This window comes from Syngnathus floridae, chromosome 2, assembly GCF_059516105.1.
Source record: "Syngnathus floridae isolate MCC-2025c chromosome 2, RoL_Sflo_1.0, whole genome shotgun sequence".
NCBI classification, from domain to species: Eukaryota; Metazoa; Chordata; class Actinopteri; order Syngnathiformes; family Syngnathidae; genus Syngnathus; species Syngnathus floridae.
This window is the reverse complement of record NC_142414.1, coordinates 11,154,675-11,179,506: the sequence shown is the minus strand read 5'-3', so window position 1 is coordinate 11,179,506 and position 24,832 is coordinate 11,154,675. Positions and strand designations below refer to the sequence as shown.

The 24,832-nt window shown below is 39.5% G+C and overlaps 1 protein-coding gene and 1 long non-coding RNA gene across 4 annotated transcripts in view; one reads left to right on the top strand and one right to left on the bottom strand.

Moving 5' to 3' along the window:
* Positions 1–90: 90 nt before the first annotated feature.
* mitfb (melanocyte inducing transcription factor b) overlaps positions 91–24,832 on the bottom strand; it is a 32,197-nt gene continuing 7,455 nt past the window's right edge. The window contains exons 1-10 of one of the 3 annotated variants that reach the window (XM_088365769.1): positions 22,717–22,843; positions 15,411–15,642; positions 6,814–7,029; positions 6,632–6,727; positions 6,021–6,138; positions 5,715–5,807; positions 5,589–5,642; positions 5,433–5,508; positions 4,304–4,451; positions 91–3,944 (exon numbers count right to left, since the gene is read on the bottom strand). In XM_088365769.1, coding sequence (XP_088221895.1) covers positions 3,543–3,944; positions 4,304–4,451; positions 5,433–5,508; positions 5,589–5,642; positions 5,715–5,807; positions 6,021–6,138; positions 6,632–6,727; positions 6,814–7,029; positions 15,411–15,642; positions 22,717–22,766 — 1,485 coding nt within the window. In that variant the 5' untranslated portion in view covers positions 22,767–22,843 and the 3' untranslated portion in view covers positions 91–3,542. Of the gene's footprint in view, positions 3,945–4,303; positions 4,452–5,432; positions 5,509–5,588; positions 5,643–5,714; positions 5,808–6,020; positions 6,139–6,631; positions 6,728–6,813; positions 7,030–15,410; positions 15,643–22,716; positions 22,844–24,832 lie in introns of those variants that run through there. The other 2 variants (XM_088365753.1, XM_088365760.1) reach the window with 2 other exon arrangements.
* Positions 1,269–23,859, top strand: LOC148401736 (uncharacterized). Its single transcript, XR_015855127.1, has 4 exons — positions 1,269–1,673; positions 10,377–10,528; positions 21,220–21,290; positions 22,789–23,859. It is a non-coding gene; the product is annotated as an uncharacterized LOC148401736 (long non-coding RNA).

Here is a 24,832-nt window from a genome sequence, read left to right as displayed (position 1 = left end):
GGTGATATTTTTCAATGTGGTTGACATTCATTGCCATTCAACATGCTTTTCATTTTTTGCACGAAGCGTAAGTAAATAAAACCCTCCACATTTTTTAAATAAACCTTTTAATGTTTTTTCTGCATGTAATTTGAGTTCACAGAGTCGTCGAGTGTGTACATTAACTACGTATAGTTACACATCAACAAAACGGAGCAACAAGAAGCAGAGAATACATTAGGATGAACCACAGGACATGACAACAAGTACATCTGTCTAATTTGATGTTTCAAATGAAAATGTGACCTCAAATCACAGCAGGCGCCTTCAATGGAGCATCACTGAAAACAAACTCACATTTGTGGGTTCAGTTCGTATGTCAAGGTTGTGACCTGGTTGCAGGTAGGCAACATTATGTTCCAAAGCTTTAAGAGTACACCTAAGAGATGTCTTCTGGATCTCAAGTTTGGCATCAAAAGAGGAATCCTACTGGTAGGTAGTCATTTGTCTAAAGGGAGGTCTCTGCTTTGCCTGGACTTGAAGTGGAATCCAACCAAAGTGTTACTCGCACCACGTAATAAAGACGGTCAAACTTCGAGAAAAGTTAACGAGCCTTAACCCGTTCATTTTAAAGCCACACTTGATTATTACGAGCACTATAACTACTGTATGGTGGGGGAGCTGACCGAATAAGGTGGTATAGCAACTGTACATTGAGTAACTTTGGCACACTGGCAGCTCATTTGTGTCTGTCATCAATTTAAATTACATTCAGAAATAACAGTGTGAAATGTGCTATTCAAGTTGGGGGGATTATAATCCTTAATGTGTTCAACACATAATAAATAACACATATGTCGGAAATATAATAAAGTATCACTGCCAAGAATATAAAATCTATATCAAAACAAGCCACCTCTCCCACAACAGAATAATAAATTGGCACAAGAATATTACCCAATATTCATGACATGTGGCTGTGTTTGTTAGAGAAGCTTATTCATTTGATTAACATGACGTTTGTTGTCAGGAAGAGTGAGACTAGAACAAAGTTTCTTTTTTAAAAAAGATTATTTACCAAAATAAAAAGAAAATGTGTAAAAATATACATTTAACAGGGATAGGTTTAATCACAGTTAAATTAAAGGTCGTTCTCCTAAAACAGTGGTCCCCAACCACCGAGCCAAGGACCGGTCCGTGGGTCATTTGGTACCGGGCCGCACAGAAAGAAAAAAATATATATACTATATATTATCGACGATCAATTAATTCAGGTCAAGGCGCTCGTCCCGGTCACATGACACGTTTCCCCAGTCGAGCCCGCAAAGTTAGCAAAAATGATTTTTATTTTGAAAAATATAAAAAAAATCTGGGGGATTCTCTCCCAGTGACATCCGTCGGTTCACCTGTGCCTCTTGACACAGGTGAATTCAGGTCAAGACGCTCGTCCCGGTCCCGTCCCGAAGCTAGCAAAAATGGGTAAGAAAAAGAGATGTTTGGAAAGAGGAAAAGGCCCAATGTGGAGACAGAGGAAGAGGGTACAACTTCCAAGAAAGAAAACAAAAAACTGGATTAAAATCAAGGCAGAATATCCCGAGATCGCCACAAAAGCACTGAAAACCCTGCTTCCCTTTCCAACGGGATTTTCTGCGGTTACAGCAACCAAAACAAAGCTACGGAGCAGATACTTCATGGTGAGTTTGATTTTTATGCGCTTTGTATTTGTTTTTATGCCAGTCGTATCATTTTATTTCATCGTATTTATATATTTATTAGAAATGTATTATTTATTTATATAAAGGCCGGTCGGTGAAAATATTTTCTGACATGTAATCGGTCTGTGGCGCAAAAAAGGTTGGGGACCACTGTCTTAAAACATTCTTCTACATCAATTAATTCCATTATTAACTATGGTCAATGCTTTATTTATTTTATCATAAGATGCTTGTCATCCGACAAGCTCTTGGATTTTTTTTTTTTTAACTGCAAAAAGTTTGTAAAGCAGCTTGACGTTCTCCCTAAACACCAGTAAACATCTAAAACCCAATGGTAGTGCCAGTATCTATAGCTCCTCTTACACAAGGCACTTAACATCATTTATAAAGATGACATCATCACATTGTCACTATGTGAATGGACAGGCACAAAGTCCACCATTGCCTAGCTGGAGACTGAATTGTAACAGGGTAGATGACAAAATTGCGCAATGTGCTACAATTGCTGGAAAACAAATACACAATGTTCATACGTGGCAAAAAATCATCAGTCTTACACGATATTGTTTAAAAGTAGGAAAAGCAAACAACAATCACATGACTCAATGCACAGATACAGACAATAAAAAACAACTTGATTTAAAGAGGTCATTCCAGTGTTTTGATTTTTTTTTCCATGCGCTTCATTCAGAATCCATATGCAGTCGCCTTGTTGTCCTTCACAAAAAAAAAAAATGCTCACATAAATTCTTTTTGATGCATGCTTGTTGTAGAAATGTGCACTCCGATGACTTGACAGGTGAAAATATTTCAGCCATTTGGTCGGTGAGGGATGCGATATTCAGGTGGCAAATAAAAGCTGCTCTTAACATCTCATGTCGTTTGGGATAATATTATGACTATTTACTCATGTTTTTCACTTATCACCTGTAATTTTGGCTAAATTAAGCATAATTGTGGAGGATCTCTGAAAAAAATGCACTGATCAGAAGCACTGACTAAAACTGATCTTATCAATTTGCTATTTACATTTTTATATAACATTTGTAAATAACATAAAAGTAATTTTTACACACTGTCACAATATTAATTAAAAATACCAATGAGTTTGTTTAAAAATGTGTTTTCTTTATGTCTGTAAATTTTGTGTTATTCAAGTCATACTAATATTTAATCAAGTCAGCTGACCTCCTCTTGTTTGTTAAATTTGTTGTGCTTTTCTATTTTTTCCTAAAAATATTCAGACATGGGGGAAAAATGCAATTCGGCTGACCATAAATTACGTCGGAGGGTGGTTGTATGAACAAATTATTTAGATACATGAATTGGCTTCAATCTACATATGATTAAATCGTCATGGTTTTCATTGGATGAAGGCTAACAACCATAGCATGTGCATAGCATGTGCATAGCGATTCTGATGTCATATTAAGGCATGTTCAAGTTCTAAGACACGAGGAGTGTAAAGCACTACAGTAATAAATAGATTTCTTCTATTATTGCTATTTCTCACCACAACATATACTATATTTTACCTTCAATTAGAATTTCCTCAGATTCTTTGGAATCACCACAAATAGACATAATTTAGCATGTACCCTAAGATAAATAGGTCTATTTTACATATAAAACTCTCAACTCATTGTCATCAAAGTTTTGATTAAAGCGAAGCAACTTTAAAAATCAATCCTTGAAATCAAGGTTGAGGACTTCCAAAGACACAAATATCATAAAAAAAAAGAAAGCCAAAGACTGAAAAACATGTTAACGCAGACAGACAAAAAAAACAAACAAAACACCAGCAGCCCAGAGTGTAGCCTTATGGAGGGGCTCTTCCAGAGGGGGGCGCTAACAGCCCTGCTCATTCTCATCCATGCTCACGCTGCTCTTGCGACTGCTGTCCTTGGAGGCATCCGGGGAGACGGAAGAGAGCAAAGGGTCCCCGCCTTGCACGGGCGATACGTTGTCTTCCATGAGGATGTCGTTGAGTTTGGAGGCTGGCCTGCCGTGAATGCCGTACTGCCCGTCGGAAAAATCTGTGTGAACCTCGTTTTGCTCTAGGGTGACGGGGGCCTCGGGGGTACAGGCTGGGTGGTGCTGGTGATGCGTGTGGGGGTGCAGTGTGTACAGCTCCTGGTGACAGTCCTCCAGGGCGGGCTCCTGCTTGATCCTCCGGCCTATGAGGTCGGCGGAGCACAATGCCGAGGACGTGATGGCCAGGCCGTGAGCTCGAGCTTGCATCTCTAACTCCTGCACACAGCAGGCGTGGTGGGAAAGTGGGAAAATACATTGGTTCAGCACAACCTTTGACTACGCCTTGCACCAAAGATGACTTGTCAGCACTAGGATAGTGAAAATCTTTCAGTCCATAACATAGTTCTCGCTCAAATGATCTCCAAATGCACTGAAATCCGTGTTAAACTTAGTTTTGTGCTAGTTTTTGTTTCTGTAAATATGTTTAAGAGGAGATGACGCATATTAAATCAGCTTGATGCATGTCATATGTCATGTCACAGAACCACAAAACCAAGCCTCACTTTTGGAGGCTACCCAATTGTAATATAAAACTCATTGGAATCAAAAAGGATCAAGATGACATATTCCCCTACCTGTATCCTCAGCATAAGATGCCGATTGGCATTTTCAAGCTTCCTCTGACAGTTCTCCAGCTCTTTGGCCCTTTGTTGTTCCCGCTGCAGCTTCCTGATGTAGTCCACGGAAGCCTTGAGGATGGTGCCTTTGTTCCAGCGCATGTCTCTGAGAAGCGTGCAGCAGTCTTAAGTTAGCCATGTTTGTTAGACCCTTAAATATCAGACACAGCTAATGCTACTGAGACCGTGTTGCTAATGCGGCACGTCATAAATTGAGGCCACCATAATTCACACGTGTTTGACGCTGAGGAGTCAGGAGGAGCCCCCCCAGGCTTCCATGTTTCTGCTGTTTTTTAAACAGCTGTGATGTACAGTATTACAGGCTCAATGTCTAAAAGGAGACATCCTGTGGTTCCAGGCAATGCCCGCTTTCATTTCCCCCGAATATCAATTTGACACTGTTGCTACCTCAGCTAGTCGCGTATCAATCAAACATTCTTGTTTCCATTTTATGTGCTGACGAAAAACAAAAACAGTCCAGCCTTGTGGAAAAAAGAACATTTTGGGTCAGTTTGAAAAAACTAAAAACGACAGCCTATTTTTATTTATTTTTTTTGCAAAAGTTCAAGCTTCTTTGAAACTTGCAGAAGAGGACACAATATTTTAACAAGTTCATTTACGACTGCAAAAACGACAATGAAAGTCAAATATTTGCAGTCAAATTTTTGAATTTATGAAAAAAAATTAAATTAGAAAATACGTAACAAGTTAAATTCATTTACCATTGCAAAAACGACTACAGTAAAAGTCAAATTTCGCAGTCAAAGTTTTGAATTGAAAAATGAATTCATTGAAAATTACATAAAAAATAAAATTAAAATTACATAAAAAAATTAAATTAAATCACATCAAATGTCCTGGGTGGAGTGTAATTGTCATCAAAATAAAATAAAAAAATCTTGTCTTTACTGACAAATTAAATTTGGCAGAAACCCTTCTTGCCAGCCCTAATATCAATATGGACACTTGGACACTCATACACTCTTTTATGTCATTATAATAAATCAAACCAGGCATTATTTAGGGGTCCCATCATTTGACAGAACAAGGAGTTTTGTAACCAAAATGGATAAAAGGAGTAACTTACGGGTCATTTGACTTTGGAATTAAAGTTCCCAGTTCCTTGATACGATCATTAATGTTGAACCGTCGTCTTCTCTCAACTGCGGAATAAAAGTAGATGATATTGAACATAACATTCAAGTGATAGCTGAGAAGATTTGCAAATGAATCCAACACTCACTCAAGTTGTGGTTGTCCTTCTTCTGTCTCTCCTTTGCTAGAGCTCTTACTTCTGCTGATGGGAAACACATCAGTGCACGTCTAACCGAGATAGCGCCGACATTTTAAAGTCAAATGTCACACATACCAACGGGATATCCTTCAGGCCTCTGATAGTTGTCAAATTTTCCACATGATCCGGACTTATCCAACATGTGCATTACGGCCGGAGATTGTGACGCTGCGTGGCAGATGTTGTTTTCAGCGCCGTGACGTACACGAGAGACACAAACAGAAAGAACCATTAGAAACGAGTCTTCTCATTGACCCCAGTAAATACGATGGTATATTATTGGAAGCACAAAGGAGTAGAACTTTGCATTGATGTTTTCCATGCAGAGAAGATGAAACAATGCATAATTTTCATTATCAACCGTATTCTCGAAGCACTTACCCGAGTATTCCCTTTTGATGTTGGGCAGATTGGCAGGGCAAGAGTTGCTGATGGGCAATCCTTGCTGGGACATGCCCTGATTTCCATACATGTCCATGATGGTGGTGGGCACTGGGATCTGTGGAACACAAAGCGGTTAGGGGGTTGCTTGCACAGATGATGAGAAAGATGGTGAGGGAAAGTCAACACCCAAATTTTATTTATATGTAATAATCTGTTCTGTACAGTCCAACTAGTCGAAACGCAGTGCTGTTTCATGATTCTTGTTTTGTTTCTGAAATGTGAATTGATGCTTGTATTCATTTCAGGTGGCGGCCATTTTGCCACTTTCTGTCGACTTAAAATGACATCACAGTTGCCACCAATTTTCTGAAGCTAAGCTGTGATTGGTTGTGACCCAAGAGCGGCGACTGTGATGTCATTTTTAGTCGACAGGAAGTAGTAAAATGGCCACCCCCATAAGATGGATCAAAACGGGTGATTTTTTGCTGCTTAACTCCTATTCCACAGATGCAATACTAATCAGAATGCCGAGTTTAGACTAGTGGGGACACGTACAACATATTATTGTATAGAAAATGTTCGGGGTGACTTCCCCTTTAAGGATGTACCGTGTTGGCCATTTGAAGTCCTGGGTCCATCAGGCCGAGGATATCATCGCTGTAACTGGACTCCAGACTAATAATGTCATCGATGACATCATCCATCTAAAGCAAAAATATGTCAATCAAGTGAAAGGTCATCAAAAATAGGCGTTGGTTTGCAATGAATGAGAACAAGTGCGGTAGGTAACCTCTTTCTCGCAGTTCGAGTTCAGGGTCAGTAAGGCCATAGGGCTGTTGGGGGCGCTGTTGCCCGGCCCTGGCGGCATGCCCCCGTGGTCAGAGGACTGGTTGGGACAAGGCAAGCTCAGTACCTGTGAGCCAAGCTTTCCCAGGTACTGCTTGACCTGCTGCTGCTGGGAGCGCTGGATGTGGTACTTGGTCGGGTTCTCCAGATGAGTCTGCACCTGTTGTGGCCCAAGAGAACATTCAAAACATTGCCAAACGCAACTGAAATACAGTACAGTAGAAAAAACAAAGTCTACACAATCACTGTTTCAATGTTTTGTTATTTTTAACACAGCTGGGAGCTAAGAAATACCTCGTTTTAAGATTGCACAGTCAAGAGTGAACATGTTGCAGTCTAATACAAACACAAAATATGTCTGACAACTATAATTAGCCTGTGATTATTTTTCAATGTGATTAGGATGATTTGATCATTTGACTGTCGACAAATAAAATAAAAAAAGACAACTATAGTTTTTGCTTAAGTACAGGCAGTCCTTTAGTTCATCACATTTGACGGAACATTTAGGGTTTGCTTTTTTTTTTTTTTTTTAGGAAATCATATGTAAATGTATTTTATGAAATTTCACTGTGACAGAGGTCAAAATGCATTTGTCGACCTGTAACTTTTAACGGCTAAGGTATGATTGTCAATAGCTGCGATATTAGCAAGGACGCATTCTGATTGTTTAATTGTAGTTCACTTACATAAGATGACACAAACCTTTATAGCATATTGATCAGTTGTGGGACATTGGAGCCTGTAAGATCATTTCCTATACACTCGCAAACGCAGTGAGCTATAGTTACAACCTAAATCCTAATATTTGTTTCTTCAAATTGTATTCATTTATTCCCAACTCGTTATACTGTAGCATATCTCTTGGCTGCACCTCTTCCAGTGTGTGGATATTAGAGCTTTTTTTTTTGGGCCAATAAAATTTTAGCCTCTACGTTCTGCCACATCAATGTTATCCACCAAGGATCTTGAAAATCAGTAGTGCTGGCCAATGTTAGTTAAACTATATTAGCAATCAGATTTCAAATTTGTTCTTACACGGTCAGAACCGGCGAGCTGTACTTTTCCATCCTCTGATTCGTTTGTCATAACTTTGCCATGTTATTAAAATTTTGCAGATGATATTCGTGGCACAGTAGCATACTGTTATCTTGCATTTTTTGTGTAGTATTAGTTGTTTCTATAAATGCGAGATGATAATGGAGGTATTAAGTCGGGTAAGTCCCCACTGAAGACCCAGGCAACCACCACTGTTACTAATACTATGATTTTTAGTTATCCATAATTTTTTTGGTAGCATGTGCTAAATATCTCATATGTAATTTCAACCTGAAAGAAATGAATGTGATGAATTCAAGGACAAAAGTTAAAGAAGTCAAGTATAATGCAGCATGCACATAACTGTGTTTCTGATCAGTTTAATGTGAAGCAAAGTTTGTATAAGCACTGCACACATATTAGGACACTAATGTTACCACAAATGCGAATGAACACAACAAAAGAGGCATAAACCACGATAGTCTGTGATCCAGGGTCCCTATTCTCATTTTTGCCAAGCCAGTATATCTTGTACCATTGCATTTTTTTACTCACTGGCTACAGTTTTATCCAATGTCAGAGCATCACAATGAAATAAATTTAAGTTGGAGCAGCTTGTTGCATTGAAGTCATTGCTCATCAAAGTCAAGCCCATGTCAAAATTGCTGAATGCCAAGTTATACTGTCAAGAAAAATATAAAGAAACATACCTCATAAGGGTGATATCCAAGCATCTCAAGCATTATGCGCACTGATTAAAAACGTCCAGTCTAAAAAGCAGACTCTTGCTTTAACTAAGATCTAAACTGTGATGGATAACTGCTTCTTTTCTCAAGACTGAGATGGCTACGAGAGAAGCCAACGCCGACTTGTCTTTAAATGGCAAGGAAAAAAAAAAACGTCATTAGTTATGCGCGTTAGAGATTGCCGGCAGACACAATGAGCCTTTTCAAATTTGGGTTGTTTCATGTAAAAACTGAAGTTATGCCTTTATGGCGTATCACTTGATGCGAGGATGCTGCACTAACAGTAAGTGCCTTTGTTTGGCAAGGTCCACCTCTTCAGCTCCAATCTGCCTCGGGCTTTAACTTGGCCCCATCCAGTTGTTTAACCCTGTGGATCCTCAGCAAATGAGGCCATGTCAGCACAGTGTACATAATGAAGCCTCTTACAACTTTGTTCTCCATATCCTTAAGTCCCCTGTTTCCAACTTTTTGCCTGTAACGTCAGAAAGAGTCAGCAACCAATAACACTTTGCCTCTTCTTTTCGGCATGGCTATACTTGCTTTAAGGGGGTTGAAGTCTTTGAGCCATCTGCCGCTTTTCAGCCAACAGACAGGCCCAAGAGAAATGAATTTGATATTTTGTGAAGTCAAGAGTGCTGTGACAGTTACCCCAGAAAGATGATTAAAAAAAAAAAATACTGTTCTATTATTATCTTTCCTTCCACCTGTGAGACAATCAAGTCTTGTGTTCCTATAAATGTCACAAGAGCACAAACACTCTGTTGTTCATGCTGGGATACAATATCATTGTCCCGGTGGCCATGTGAGGTGCATTAAAACACGTCCTGCAGGTAGGTCTCACCTTGGGCAGCAAATTGTCATTACAGGGTTGTAAAAAGGACAACACTGAGAGGGCTTGAGATATTTACAGCTCATCAGAGGAACTTCAATAACCCCGAGGCAAAGAATGGGATGTACTGGCCAGTGAATTAAACAAGATGGAATTTTGCTATCTAGCGACTGATAAGGACTTCATTCACTTCACTGGTACATCTGTAATAATCAATGATAGTGTCAAACTCAAAAAAAGCAAAACGCTTGGGATCGATGTGAGGAAGATACACATAACTTCCTTTTTCTGTCCAACTCCATTTTAATTTCCCACAATCCAAATATTTGACGCAATGAGAAACTAGCTTTGCTCGTACAAGAACTGCTGACGCTCTGATGTCCATGCGCACTGCAACATGTTTTGCATTAAAGTGATGCCTTGGGCTTGATGTGCTTCAGTGATAAGTCTTTGTTAAATAATTTGCATGCAACCATCCTCTTTGCCACGCTTCTATTAGGCAGTTTAAAAAAACCCAAACAAAACATAAAAACCCAACAAATTTCCATCCAGCGGGCCAAGCAATGTTGTCTTGCAACTCTCAGCATGTTGTTTGCTTTCCGTTCTGGTTCAAACTCAACAAATCAGTTGTCAATGTGCCAGGAATTAGGCCACAGAGAAAAGTCAACAAGAGTGCAGGAATAACAAAGCCTCATTAAATACTTAAAAACAAAATAATAATGCGGTTAATAGATTAAAATTTGGGTAGTCGGCTATGGTGTAAAAGTATGAGCAGTGTGGTTCTTGATGTGCTCACTGCTTAATTTGTAAAGTTCCTTGAGAGAAAAACCTGTTTGTTGGTTATGCTTCAAAAAATGGATTGGTGACCAGCCTAGGGTGTGCCCTGTCTTTCAGTTTAAATCAGCATCAAAAGGCTCCAGTTTCATCCTCGTGAGGACAAGCGGTATGCGTACGGTACAAGATGGATGGATGGATGGATGGACGGATGGATGGACGGGCGGACGGATGGATGGACATTACAGCGGAGGTTCTTAACCTTGTTAGAGGTAACAATTCACCAAACTCCACATTTTGAAATATGCATTCACTAAACTCATAATTGGAATTACACAGTGCCAATCAATGCACTTGTTGACTGACAGGCACATTTAGAACTTCTCCTTGCCAAGTGCTCTTCACATATCATTTTCACAACAATCTTTCATTTCGTTGTTTTGATGTCTACGGTCCCCAAAAAAAAGAGGAAAATTGTGTACCATAAAAATAGTTGATGCTGTCATGCTGAATAGTACATTCTGTGGTTTTAAGGAGATGGGGGATAGATCAACTGTCAAGTACTTTAGACACGATGTAAATGTAAATGCTTTCTAGTCATTATTTGAACATTGGACCACATTTACATGGGTTCAATCAATCCTAACCTTGAAGATTTCTTTTTTTTTTAATTTTAAATACAAACCGTGGATGTTGACTACATGCTTAGCTGTAGGTCCACAACAAATGAACAAGAGTTTCAGTTATTTTCAGAAATGTTTACATCATTCTCACCACAGAATTACAAACTGCGGTTGTCAGTTTGTTGATTTCCAGATTAGTCATAGATTAGCAAATGAAATAAACTGTGTAATAAGTGTTTTGTAATACTTTGTTTCCCAGTCAAATTAGCTTTTCACTTAAGCCCTTAGCTGTACTGCCACACTGAGCAAATAGTCTTCATCACATAACATGGAGAACATTTTGCCCTATTGACGATAACGAGGAAATATCAGAAGTTGGGGTTTCCAAGATTTTGTTCATCCTCAAGGTTTTTATCATAGATCATAGACTGTACACTATCTCAATACACAGAATTTATTTGAGCCCCCTAGTGGGGACAGACAGAGAGTGGACTCTTCCAGTCTTGTCAATACGTATACTCTTGCTTTTGTTGAAATTATGTAGGTTGACGCAAGAAAATAATAATTAAATGTCAACATTCAGGAAGGATCAAAGGCTATTTTGAGGTAACTTTGAATTGCCATAGCCACTGTAAAGAATTTACAAATGTCACGTGCCTTGAGCGCTATGAAAGGATGTTAAAGCTTGAAGGAGCAGCAGGTTTAAATGTCGTTTTGTGTATTCTGTGAATCACACACACTAACTGACTGCATCTGCGGCCACAGCAAACAAAACAGCTTGTTGTTTTTCCAGATAATTCTGAAGCCTTAAGCAGTCCCTGCAGGCATCAGCAACACAAGATATTTAGAGTCAGAGACATGGACAAGGCATGTTGTTGTACTACTTCCGAAGGGAAATCTTTTTTTCTCTTGTATGCTTTTGGGCATTATGTGGTGTTCCTGAAGAATACTTAACAAGAAGGAACTATTAGCAAAAGAATGGATCACTTTGTGAGACGCGAAAAAATGCTTGCACGCTCTGTGGGACTCACTCCAAAAATTGTGATCTTTAAGAGACAAACCATAATGAGGTTTTCAATTTTCTTCAGTGCATGCAAAAGGTAATTCTCTAGTACATAAAACCCAACGTTAACCCAAATATTTTCTTGACAATAATATATTGTGTCTAACATGGCATTCTGATTACTATTGCATTTATGAAATAAGAGTTAAGCAGCAAAACTCACCAGTTTGTATCTGAAGGGGGGGCGTGCACAAGAGAAGTAGGTTTTGGCACGCAATCAATCGGCAATGTATTAAGCTCGCAATTGACAGTAGCAACATCCAATCAGAGCGCCAAAAGAGGTTTTTAATAATGATAAAACGTTTTTCATCCAGTGGTGGGACTTCTTTTTGTGTGAGTGTGACACTCGAGAGAAATGTGTATCTCACGCTCTATGCCTGAGTGTTGACAGCTCTGTCTTTGATTCCCAGGACGCCAACTAACTCACCCATGCAAACTGCTATCTCGCTCTGATGCTAATATTAGGCAAAGTCACTGCTGTTTCAGCAAATACAAGCAAGGCTGTCAATTATTCTGGGTCATTAAGTGAAACAATGTTGGTGTTAAACTCCTGTCTGTCACTGGCCAAATTGTAGTTTCCTTCAGAGGGTCGTTATGACAATCACCTCATGAAATAACACCACCAATTCATGGATAACTAGATTTGAAATCAGAGGCCAAATCTTACGACATATTTTTTAAAAAATTTGTTATTGTTTGAGCTCTCGGGGAAGCTGTTTAAATACTGCTGGAAGGTTTGCCTACACCATGCCAGTTTTCTTTGATGTACCGCAAAAAGTAATATGACTAGCCCATGACGTAGCCTAACTGAGTCAGTAGTTGCTGTAGGGTTGTTCGATTATGAAAAAAAGATTAGTCACGCTTATTTGGGGAATAATTGACGCACATAATTTTGATTGATTTTGATTTTTTGTACTCTGTAAAAACAACAAAAAAAATGTTCGACATTTAATTTCTTTTAAAGTCACAACTTGTCATTTATCCATAAACTAAATCAACAACGAAAAACACACAATGTACAAAACACGCTTGTCAAAAATTGTTTGCTTCCCAGTCAGTGACACGTGCACTCAAGGAAACCCACTTGCGCCCATACAGCTCAGTTAAGTAAACAATGAAATAACTGCCCCCTAGTGGTTGGAGGTCAAATAAACCACGGGACTCCTAAATTATTACTGTTGCTTTACACCTCTGTACAGTTCCATTGCCAATGTTGATGTGCAATTTTTGCATACTACATGGGTCACGAGTTACTGATTGTATAATCCAAGAGAAAATGTACACAACTTTTGAGGTACCATAAATCCCCAGGAAAAAAAAAAATCTAGGAATCATGATTAACCCTTTTAGGAAGTTATCCTACAAACATTTCAAAGAGGTATTTTTTTTCCTCTCTTAAATATGCAGTGGAATGAAAGCGGCATGGGCTAATTACGAGCATTCTTCACTGAATTAGTGTTCGGTGTGTGGCAAGGCTATGCTCTCCTTTGTCTTGATCCCTAAACTGATCCCTTGCTTATACCCCGTGAGGTCATAGGTCACTTGTTTAATTAAGGGTCCAATCAGTCTTTAGATAAACTCATCTGAGCTTAATGTTTGCACTTTTTGAGGGCCAGCAGCTCTGCCTGGTACCCCTGATCTTTGCGCGCACTCGACTAATCTAACCACAGACAGGGGGAGTAGGTTAACCCAGCTCAACAGCGCCAAGCTGCAACGGCCTTTTCATTTGACAACTTCAGTCAGAGAAGAATGTCTGTAAGCTCTTGCCAAACCAGAAAAATAACTCCAACGCGGCATATTGTACACAAGGTGAGGGTTTGAGGAGGGGGCGCCCTAAAGCTCTCAAAGCGCTGCAGATTAGGTTGGTGCTGCGTGAGAGGACCACTGTTTGTGGCCCTTATACTGTATTGGAGTGCCATGGCTGGCCCATGCCACACACATCCAAGGGTGATGAAAGTGTGGCTGAGCAAGCAACCATGAAATCTCTCAATGTGCTGTGGATGGATTTAGTTCAACAAAGATTACTCAATAGCTGCCAGAGTATAGGCCCTTTGCAACACACTCCATGTGAGACTATACAACTTTGTGTTTTATAATCACGACAACTTTATATTCTGTAGATTGATCTTTGGTTCTCTACTGGTTTTCCCCGTATGCTATTTTCATCTTTTCATCAAGTCCTCATGCAGCCACAATATATCGAGATGGCATGTGAAATTAGTAGCAATTATATTATTTTGAATTAGTAGCTATTATAATCAAAAACGGTAACAAAATAGTTTCATGAATCTTTTTAAATGAGAAGTTTAGAAAATGCACCATTAGGCAGACATTTTACTTTTGTTATATTTTAATAATCCAAGATTTCTTAGCATGTACAGTAAACATTTTTGTTTTGATGTATTTTTCCCAATATTTGAATTTTATGGGGGGGGGGGGTGGTCTGACCGTTTTTTCGTGTATGGAATGGTTACCAGCGTTTCGAGAGAATTTTTACAGTTTTGTTATTTTTTTTGCCTAATGTATTTCAATGAACGTCAATCATATGCAAACGTTTGCTTTTCGTGGGCCAGGACGGTCCCAATACTTGTGAATATTTTAGGGTCGGCAGGATGGTAAATGAAAAATTTGTTTAACTACTGTACATTGACTGGATTGATGTGATGGTATTGATTATTATTATTATGGTTGTTATTATTATTATTGTTAATTTATTTTTAGCTTGCTGATCGGTGATCGGCTCCAAAATTCTGAATCCATGTAAACCCTCGTAATATGCATTTCCACCCTCACAAATTGCAGATTACATTTTAGAACAGAAATAACTATTTTAAAATCATTTTTGAAATTAAAAACTGAAAAAAGTACTCTAAGAGCATTTGTGAGGAAAATAAACTGCAAAGTTTCAATGTTGGAAAATAAAACCAACAGAATGGCACACATACAGTAGCTATTGCTATATTTACCGGACAATTGGGCAAAACGAAAACTTACCAAAGAGCGGCGTAAGAATGCACCCTCAAACGCTACGGCTTCAACTCGTACAAAAACCTTAAGAGTTTCCCGGCCCTCGCACTGCCAGGGAATCAAAGCTATGAAAAGATGTGAATGTAGCTGAGCAAATAGGATTAAAGATGGCTAAATCCAAATGGCTGGAAGCACAGCATGCATTAAAGAGGAATTCTCTCAGGAAAGATAATCCCCATATACACACATTCTAACACACTTCACTCACCCCCTTTTTTTTTTTTTTTTTTTTTTTTTTTTTTTACACACACCCTCCGAGTAATTCCGTGATTGCCTGACTGTCCACACACCACAGTCAATAGAGTCTATAAATACACTGCTCAGACTGCAGCAATGACACACGCTGATTCCAGAGATGAAAATAGCCGAATAATCACACTTGCCGTCATATTCTTCTGTTCCTGCTCCAGCATTACGCACCAGAATCGGAGAGAATCTTACCTTCAGCACTTCCATGGGCACCTGTGTGGTGGCCGGTGCAGGGACGCTGACATTGATGGCAGGGGTCTGTGCAGCTGTGGTTTGTGGGTACTGGGCGTCTTGCTGCCTGCGCTGCTCCCGCCGCTCCTGCTCCTGAAGCTGCTCGCGCATCAGCTGTTGACGCAGCAGGATGCGCGAGGTTGTGGCCGAGGAGCTGAGAGGAGGCTTGGATGCGCTGCGCTGCTCCGACGAGCTGCGGTGAAGGGAAAAACGATGCTAGGTGACTGAGGCGAATGGAAGGAGCAAAAGAGGGCGTGGGGCGGGTTGAGAAGGTGAGATGAAGAGCAGAAACTTAAAAGTGAAAATGAGAGGGCAGTCAGAGGTCAGGTGGAGAGAGAGAGAGGTCAAGCAAGATGATGGTGAGAGATTAGCTGTGTTGATTCATGAGCACGTCTCCCTCGACACACGCCTGCGGGATTTAGTTGCTCGGTGTGGGGCCACTCTCCAATTGCGCAGCACTTGTGATTACTTTGTCTTCCTGGACCGTTTTCTCATTTAGCCTTCAATTCTGTAGGGGATTGACAGTACAGAACCACTCCCCACCAAATATCAGTGGCGCTTTCTGGCTCCCTGCTCCTGTCTTGCACGGTGAAGCCGTGTCCTATTCGCTCGCCACGCTTGCCTTTGCAAACGCAAAGACTGAGCAGCAGTGGCGGCCACTGACTAAGTTAAGTTGAACTTCATCACGAGTGGATCGTGTGGGCCGATTCATAGGAGTAAATTGCGATCACAGAAAACAAAACCCCACAATACCATCACTCAGTCAGTTGTTGTAGCAATGACGTCGCATTTTCTGTTCAATTGTTTTTCTTAAATTAGTGGCGCGATTAAATTGTCTCTACTGTACAATTAGATGTTTATGTGGATGTATCATTGAAACCTGATCACCTCTCAAAACAGGTTGATTTCAGTGAAGCTGAAGAAACGGAATGGAGAGCGTGTTGTAAGTCTTAATCCTTTGACGAAAGCAAGTCACAGACATGTTATGAATTTTGACAAACTTGCACAGTATGTTTCCTCTAAAATGTTGACAAACGTAGAACTCAACTTGACCATTGTCTGATCCTATTGATTGAAATAAATGAAACTCCGTAATTGTATTGTTGTATACAATTTTTACAATCGTTACTAATAATAATAATTACATTCATGATTATACATAAATATAACAACTTTGATTTTAACTCATGACCACTTTTTTATCATTTTCATTGCCCAAGAGAAATCCATTTTAGACTTTTCTTTCCATTAAAGTGACTGAATATGGTTCATTGAAAGGATGTGTATATGGTTTCATTTTGATACATTTCATGTGAACATTCTAAGATTCACACATGCAGTAAAAATTTATAAATTTGCTTTGGAGATGTTTTTTAACAGAGGATGAAAATAAACATCGAACCTCCCCGCCTTTTTAGAGCACCGTTCATGGTCTCGTCTTAATCCATTTGTTTGTGTGTGTATGATTACACAAGAACGACTGACCCCGTTTCCTTCGTGGAGAGGTATGATATGGATCAAGGAAAAAAAAAACCCTCAATATTTATAGTTAGGGACGACTCAAATAAAAAAGTAGAAATGCCCAAACGTTGCTAAATTCAGCGGCACGCTCAAAATGTTTCACATAACAGAAAGAGGAACAAGGGGGGCTGTTTCAGTTTTCCCACTCTCTTCAAACCGAGACGGTTACTCCCCAGACAGAGTCGGTCGGGCGCTCCTAAAATAGAGGGACTCTGCTGAAGCAGAAGTTGTCGGGATGAAGCCTTCATGGAGTGAGTGATCCTTTTGATACAACTCGGCAAAACGTCGGCCAATCCAGCTGTGCAGTAATCGGACTAATTAGCCGGCAGAGTCAAACACCGCTTCGGTCTGCCGTGCATTGGGTGGGTGTTGGGCCCTCAGCGTACCATAATTCCCCTCCTTCTCTCCCAGCAATGAATATAATCTCATTGTCTGAAGACATACCCAGTGAATCTTGAACAAGAGAAAAAAATACTAGAGAGCAAGGAAACCATATTTCCTTTGTCGTTAATGGTAAAAATGAAGCATAAATTATTTACTGGGAAATACTAAATTTTTTATACCAGACTTAGTTTCGTTTTTATTAGTCTTGCTGCCACTGTGTCGTCAATGATCACGTCTGGTTATTGATTCAAATAATTGGAATTAAAAGTCTATATGCCTGTGTTAGAATGCATTTTTCTAATGGAAAAAATAGAAAAAAGCTATATAATTTCAAAACTTAAATGTGACCTAGAACAAACTGAACAAATCATTTTTTTCAAGAGAGAGGAGGGAACCTAAAAGAAAACAACTTCTCAGCTGTGATTTTGTGCAAGTGTGAACATCTTTTTATGACAGGGATTAGAGCAGCGTTCAGGAGAAAAGGGAGTGATCCTAAAAATCGTACTTAGATAGATTTTTAATCGCTAATCCACTGCGTATACACCGGAACGCAATGTAATTCATTTTCAGTTTACGGTCCTGTTTAGCTGTGTGTGTGTGGCATTATTCATTAAGATGTGTACAATTTTCTCTCAATTTATTAAACTGAGTGCTATTTTTCAGTTCAAAGTTGGATACGCTGCCATTGATCATAATTTCTTTCAACTTGAATAAAACCCCAGATTCAGCTGAAGAAAAACCAAACGTAAAGCATGATGCTGCCACCCCCATGCTTCCCTGTGGCTATGTTGTTCTTTTGATGAAGAACAGTGTTGTTTTCGTACTAAGCACCGTCATGAATGACGGTGACAGCCTGGGGTCCATCAATTGACAACCAACATGGATGCGTCACTGACGTCAATAGGTGGTGGGTTCATGCAACAAACAAGTGGCAAGCACGTGGTGATATTTTACAAAAACGAGACTGATAGCAATGACCCCAGCAGTCGTTGGGGGGGTAGGCAGGGTACACCCCTGAACTGGTTGCCAGCCAACTATCTGCACTCACACATACGACTAATTTGGAGTGCTCAATCGGCCTACCACGCACGTTTTTGGAATGTGGGAGGAAACCGGAGCGCCCGGAGGAAACCCAGGGACAGGGAGAACATGCAAACTTGACACAGGAAGGCCCTTCCCCTGAATGATAACAATGAGCTCTTTCTGATGCTGTGAAAAGTCTGTGCCGACCGTGGCTTGTGTTAAGATTTGACTCCAAAATAGCCTACTAGAATGTCTAAACTTTATGTGGGATTAATTTAAATCAGTGGTTCCCAAAGTGGGCGGTACCGCCCCCCTGGGGGCGGTGGAAAGATCTGGGGGGGCGGTGAGGACGAAGGGGGCGGTAGGGGGGCGGTGAGGACGAAGGGGGCGGTAGGGGGCGGCAGTCCAAAGTCAGAAGTTGAAGGGGGCGGTAGGGGGGCGGCAGTCCGAAGTCAGAAGTTCGAACGTTTGTTTGACGACACATGTGCAGTAGGACGAGTCAGTCGACGGGGGGGTTGATGGACGACGATTTGTACACAACATGTGCGGTAGGACGAGTCAGTTGGTGGGGGGGGGGGCGCTAGGAATTCACTGGGGAGCCAAGGGGGCGCTAGTCTGAAAAAGTTTGGGAACCACTGATTTAAATAATGGCAGGTCAATACTGACCCCAATTTAACATGAGTTTAAATGGGGTTTGTTACCAGTAATTATGAAGACAGCATAGTTAAAAAAAAAAAAAAAACAGCGTGCACGCTTGTGCAACCATATTATATCAGTTGCTTATTCTTTTTCTCGCTTAAGTTATCTAATTAGTGCCTGCCCACCCATGAAGTGTGAAATTAAACTACTTGCTGGTTGATCTCCCAAAATACGTCTCAAAGTAAACTGGCCAAGAGAATGGAAGCAAAAGACTGTCCATCTCCTAATCTCAGAGTTTTCAAAAATCTTCAGTAAAACCACAAAAAGTCTCACGATTATTTGCTTGTCTCTTTTTTGATAGTTGCTAGAAGGGACGGAAAAGCTAATTATACTAATTATAGCAACAAAGATGCAAAGTTGGTGACACTGGGTTTCATTATATTCCCAAGAAATACTCTAAATTTGCATGAGACAGAATTTACAATTTCAACCAGTGTGACAAATGGATGTTAGGTGGATTGTAATACTTTGTGTATTGTGTATTTTGACAATCCCATTTTATGACTCGTGAAAAAAATAACTTGGAGTGTTTTAGATGTTTTGTGAAGAGTGGTAGGCACCTGACCAAATCAACAGCAAAAAGAACTAATCAGCTAAGAGCAGATGTGATGTCAGAAAAAAAAAACATCTTCTTTTGAAATAAATGCATGGCTTGGATGCAAAATGTCAACAACAGTTAATTACTGCTTAAGCCTGTATCTCACTGAGCAGCGGAGGTTCGCACAAGTTTGTGCACGGCCTAAATGTAGATTTTTCGTCAGGGTTTGTTTAAGGTCGCAAACAGTGGCAAAGACATACGCCAGGCATTCGCCAACAGTTTCAATAGTCTTCAACAGTTTTGCGCATGCAACACGGGCTGAAAATTTCTTTGCGTCAAGAACAACTCTGCAACTGTTTGCAACCTTTTCAGAACTCTGATGAAATTCCAACAATTGCTACACTCACGATTCAGTGAGATACTGAATATTAATGAATATTAAACACTACAATTCTCTACAGACACATCTGATTAAATTTTCTTAATCAAAATCTGACATATTCAATGACATTCTACATTTCCCAGTATACACCATAGCACGATTACATTATCGTAAGACAGGCAGTAAGATATTAAAATATTGAATATACAGTATTGGTTAATTATTTAGTAGATTAAAACCATCTAACTGAACTGCAGCTAAACAAAAAACATAATGAGCCTTTAAGTTTTTAGCTTAGTTCTTTTTTTTTTCTTTGTTCTAGATCCCAAACCTAGAAGCTGCTTTAAAGTTCATAATGCATAATTCCATTGTCTGCAAGGGTGATTGTGTTTCTTTCATCCCAGAATTTTAAATCCAAGTCACTGGATCTAATATTGTTAATTTTAGTCCCACTGCCAAAAGATTTCCCTTTTTGTTGAATCTAGCTTGCCGTTGTAACCAGTCAGCCACTGTGCCACCACAATTCAACATCAGTAGACCTTTAAAAAGACATTTCGATGTAACTCCAATAGCTACGTACAGCATCATTGCTGAGTCCTACTGCAGACAAAGGAAACCTTAACTAGTTGTAGACATTCCAGTGTGTGTCTTCAATACACTTTATCACCTCTGCCACAACAAAAAGCTCGACAAACAGGAAGAGCATTCAACAGCATTTGTCACCAACTCACAAGATTGGTGATAGAAGAGAACAAAGCATCCTCACGAGGAGAATGGTTTGATGAGGGAAAAGAAACACTCGAGTAATGGTCACATGGTCACACAGCCGACCTGGCAACTGTATTGACATTTTGATTTGGCATCATGTGGCAAAATGGCCACATCAGAGATGGAATAAAAAAAAGGGGGTGAATTTGTTGCAGAACGTGTCATAGACATTTCAGAGTACTACATAATGCTTGCAGCTGAACTGAGCACCTTCCGAATCCTGCTGACTTGCGCAAGGGTACACTAAATAGATAGTGCATGCAATTAGTGTGAATTATTTATTTATTTATTCATTCATTCATTCATTTATTTAATAATCAAGTCAATTAATTAATGATCAATTTGTTAATTGACATGCGGGGCCATTACCCATAAACCTGGATCCCACGTTTGACGCTTAGCTTAGTCAGTTGTGTCATTTTTATTTTTTTAAATGATAATATCCTATTTTGCAGGGCATCCGGTGAACTTCTACTTCAACCTACTCAAGTCGTTCGGATGGAAGTATACAGTACACTACATTACAGTAGGTGATCATCAGTGACACACTGTGGAAACTAGGGAACACAGGGAAACAAGCCTAAATTATTTTTTTCTGGCGCTGCATTATTACATTATAAAAGGGACTCAATTATTCGACATTAGACATGTTGCACAAGAGGAAGATGGTTGCACCAGTGCTACCAGTGGCCAAGTGAGTGTAAAGAGTGCAGCACTAGCTGATGGCTTGCATGAGGTACAAATAAACAAAAATAATATTCCTTTCTTAAAAACATCTCATTGTTGGTTCAACATGGGGAAGACAAGAGTAGCCATTGAACATTTTACCACCTTGAATTGCTGCTCTCCCAACTCACAAACTAAGTCTGAAATCTGAACTACATGCAGCAAACTGGAGTGAGTTTAAAGATCACCTTTGCTGCCATCGAGTGGTTAAATAAGGCATTTTTTATGTAAAATATAAATTCGAGCCCAGCATTCCATTTTAAACTTCTTTATCATTCTACAAGCATAGTGATGAAATTGATCAGTGAACCTCTAATGTGAAATGTGCTGAATCAGTTGCATTGATGAAATGAGATCTGACAAATAATGGGTTGGATGAAATGCACAGTTGAAAGGATGCATTAAGAATCACTCAAAGTTTAAATCCAGTTTTGGGCACAGATAGGGAAGTAGTGGAGGCATTCTCCAATTTCTAAGTTTGTACAATTAAGTCCTAAATGATTCTACCTGAACCAAATTTTGAGTTGAAGTGACTTCTTATTTTTGTGAGTGGATATTGTTTAGCTGGTTAAAGGCACAAAAAGGTACTATTAATTAACTAAAGTAATTATTAATTTTTAGTACTAATGTGATAAAGTAAGCACATATAAAATAAAGTAATAAACACTAATAAACATGGTATAGTCAATGCTGGTCGAGAAACACAAGTTCGTCTCCTTTGGGTGTCCGTAGGAGATAGATGGTGTCAAAACATGTCAGCCTCCTGTAAATTGAGTTGCTAATTCAATTAGGTTACTAGATGAAATTACAAGACCCACGATTATTTGTTTTTAATATATGTTGATGTGATGCAACATACTTTTTGTATATCAATGAAATTAATAGGGGATTTTTAAAAGAAATCAACATTGAAGAATTGAGTCTTAAAATCTCTCTAAAAGCAATGTATGGTGCTGCCTACTGGTCATTGATAATACCACAGCCTGGTCAAAAAAGCAACATCCAAGTACTTGTAAGACGTCTACTTGGTCTTCCTGTGCTTAAAAGTAGGCATATGGAGACTATTTATCATCATTAAAAACTTGATCCTGATTTGAGGTTGTGGGGTCAGATCTGGGTCAACACAGACAGCACATGATCAACTGACGTATATTCCAACATAACTCCAAAATGCCTCGCTTTAACACATGCCTGTAATATCCGAGCCTCTGTGCCGCCATACTCACAAACTGTCAAATGAGCAGGGTCTGTACACTTGCACTCCAACGGTCTCCATATTTGTTTGTTTACTCCTGAAGGTGTACCGCCCGCCCTTGGAGTCTAGTGAAAGTCATGCCGCTTGGTGCGCCACTGAACGTGTGTCAGAAGAGGGAGGCTCCTGGGCTCTGCCTGCACCCTCCAATCGCCGTGCAGAGTCCAAGGCGGAGGACCAGCCCCCGTCTGAGCACACCCGAGCTGAGAGGAAGAGCGCTCACCCGACACTCTGCCCACCAACGCACGGATTCCAAACACATACAGATTCGGTTTCACTTGCTGATATAGGCCCCTGCTGGTGAGAGATTGTTGCGTGAGATTTTGTCAGGGGGTCATCCTTGAAATCGAAACAAATGTTTAAGGTTGATTTATTATTACAATATTTCATGAGAGTTTTCCTTGTTACAACAATGGCTCTGAAGGAAATATGAATGTGAAAATATTATTTATAATACAACCTCAAGTAAAAAATAATAAATAAATAAATAAATAAAATTAAGTAAAAATTGGGACAAGTAGAGCCACGCTGGTGCAGCATTTGACCTGGAGTTACCTCAAACATCTTGGTTTCAAACAACCGTAAAACAATAGGGTTCTTGCTTAGACAAAAGGCAAATTAAACACTGCTCTAAGTCTGTGGGAAATTTGGTATTGAGTTGCAAGTTCCAACTTAAAAAAAAAAAAAAATCAGGTCTGCCTGTCATGCCTTGATGTAGACCAGGGATGTCCAAACATTTTCAATTGGCCTGGAAGAAATTTTATAAATAGAATAGAATATGGCCTGCACTTCAACTTTTACTTGAGTGTATTGCACTGCACAGCTGATACTCACCAGAATAATTTACTAAAATCATATACACTTCTGTTACTTTTATTAGTCCATTTCAGTCTGTTAATGTTGATAACAGTTTTAAGCGAACATTAATAGTTGTGATGCTAAGCCTAATAGCTTAAAATATACTCGTCCCATTTCCCATTTATTGATTATTTTCTGTACTGTAAATCTGTCTAAGAAATCTGAGGCTGCTGTTGTGAGAATGAGCTACCAAAGATTTTTGTGAATACACCATCATCATAAATGCAGTAATAATTTTCAATTAATTTTATTACCGTATTTTTCGGACTATAAATCGTGTTTTTTTTTTTTCATAATTTGGGTGGGGTGGGGGGGATTTATACTCAGGAGCGACTTAAATGTGAATTTTTTTTTTCGCAAAGTTTTACTTGATCATTAACACTTTACTTACTAGTATAGTTGATCGTTAAAATTGCTGTTTATATTACATTTATTTGATCTAGTCTGACGTCCACGGCGCACGAAGTTCTTCCAGCGTCAACAGCTGTGTTTTTTGGTTTTTTTTCCCCAAGTGACATGGAAGACGAAGATTCTGATGGATTTATTGATTTGGAGTGACACGGATGGTTCGATAAAATTGTTGTTTATATTACATTTATTTGATGTATCTTGTCTGACGTCCGCGGCGCACGTAGTCTTTCCGGTGTTACATGTCCCACGTTATCTTGCTCCCCGTCTCGAGTTAGGACTGTTATTGTAAGGCGAGTTGCGCAGTTTTGTGTTTCGCAACTGCAGAGTCATCACAGCGACTTGGAATTTCACTGATTCCGAAACTGTTCAAATTCTCAATAAAAAGGCTGAATGAAACGTCTCGTTTGTATTTCCGACTGGCTGCAAAAAATAGCAAACACCAAAAAAAGTCATCAACGGGATTTGAACCAGTGACGCAAAGAAATAAGAAGAGTTCACAAAGCAGAGCCTAAAGCGTTGTGCTATCGTGACACACTGTGAGAGTGTTAGATGATGTTCAATATAAACAATTTTACCATTTTATCAGCATTTCAGCCAATTTGGTTGTCACTTTCAAGCTCAAACTGTTTATAGTATTCAGCAATAAATAATGACCTCAAATGTAATGTGCATGTTAACAAAAAGGTCAAAGCTGCATAAAAGATATACATTTGCAACGCCCTACAGCAATTCCTGTGAGTGTGCCGTAGTGAAGTGATTAGTGCTCTGGAGTCTCACCCCAGCGATCTGAGTTCAAACCCCAGTGGAACCCAAAAATACAT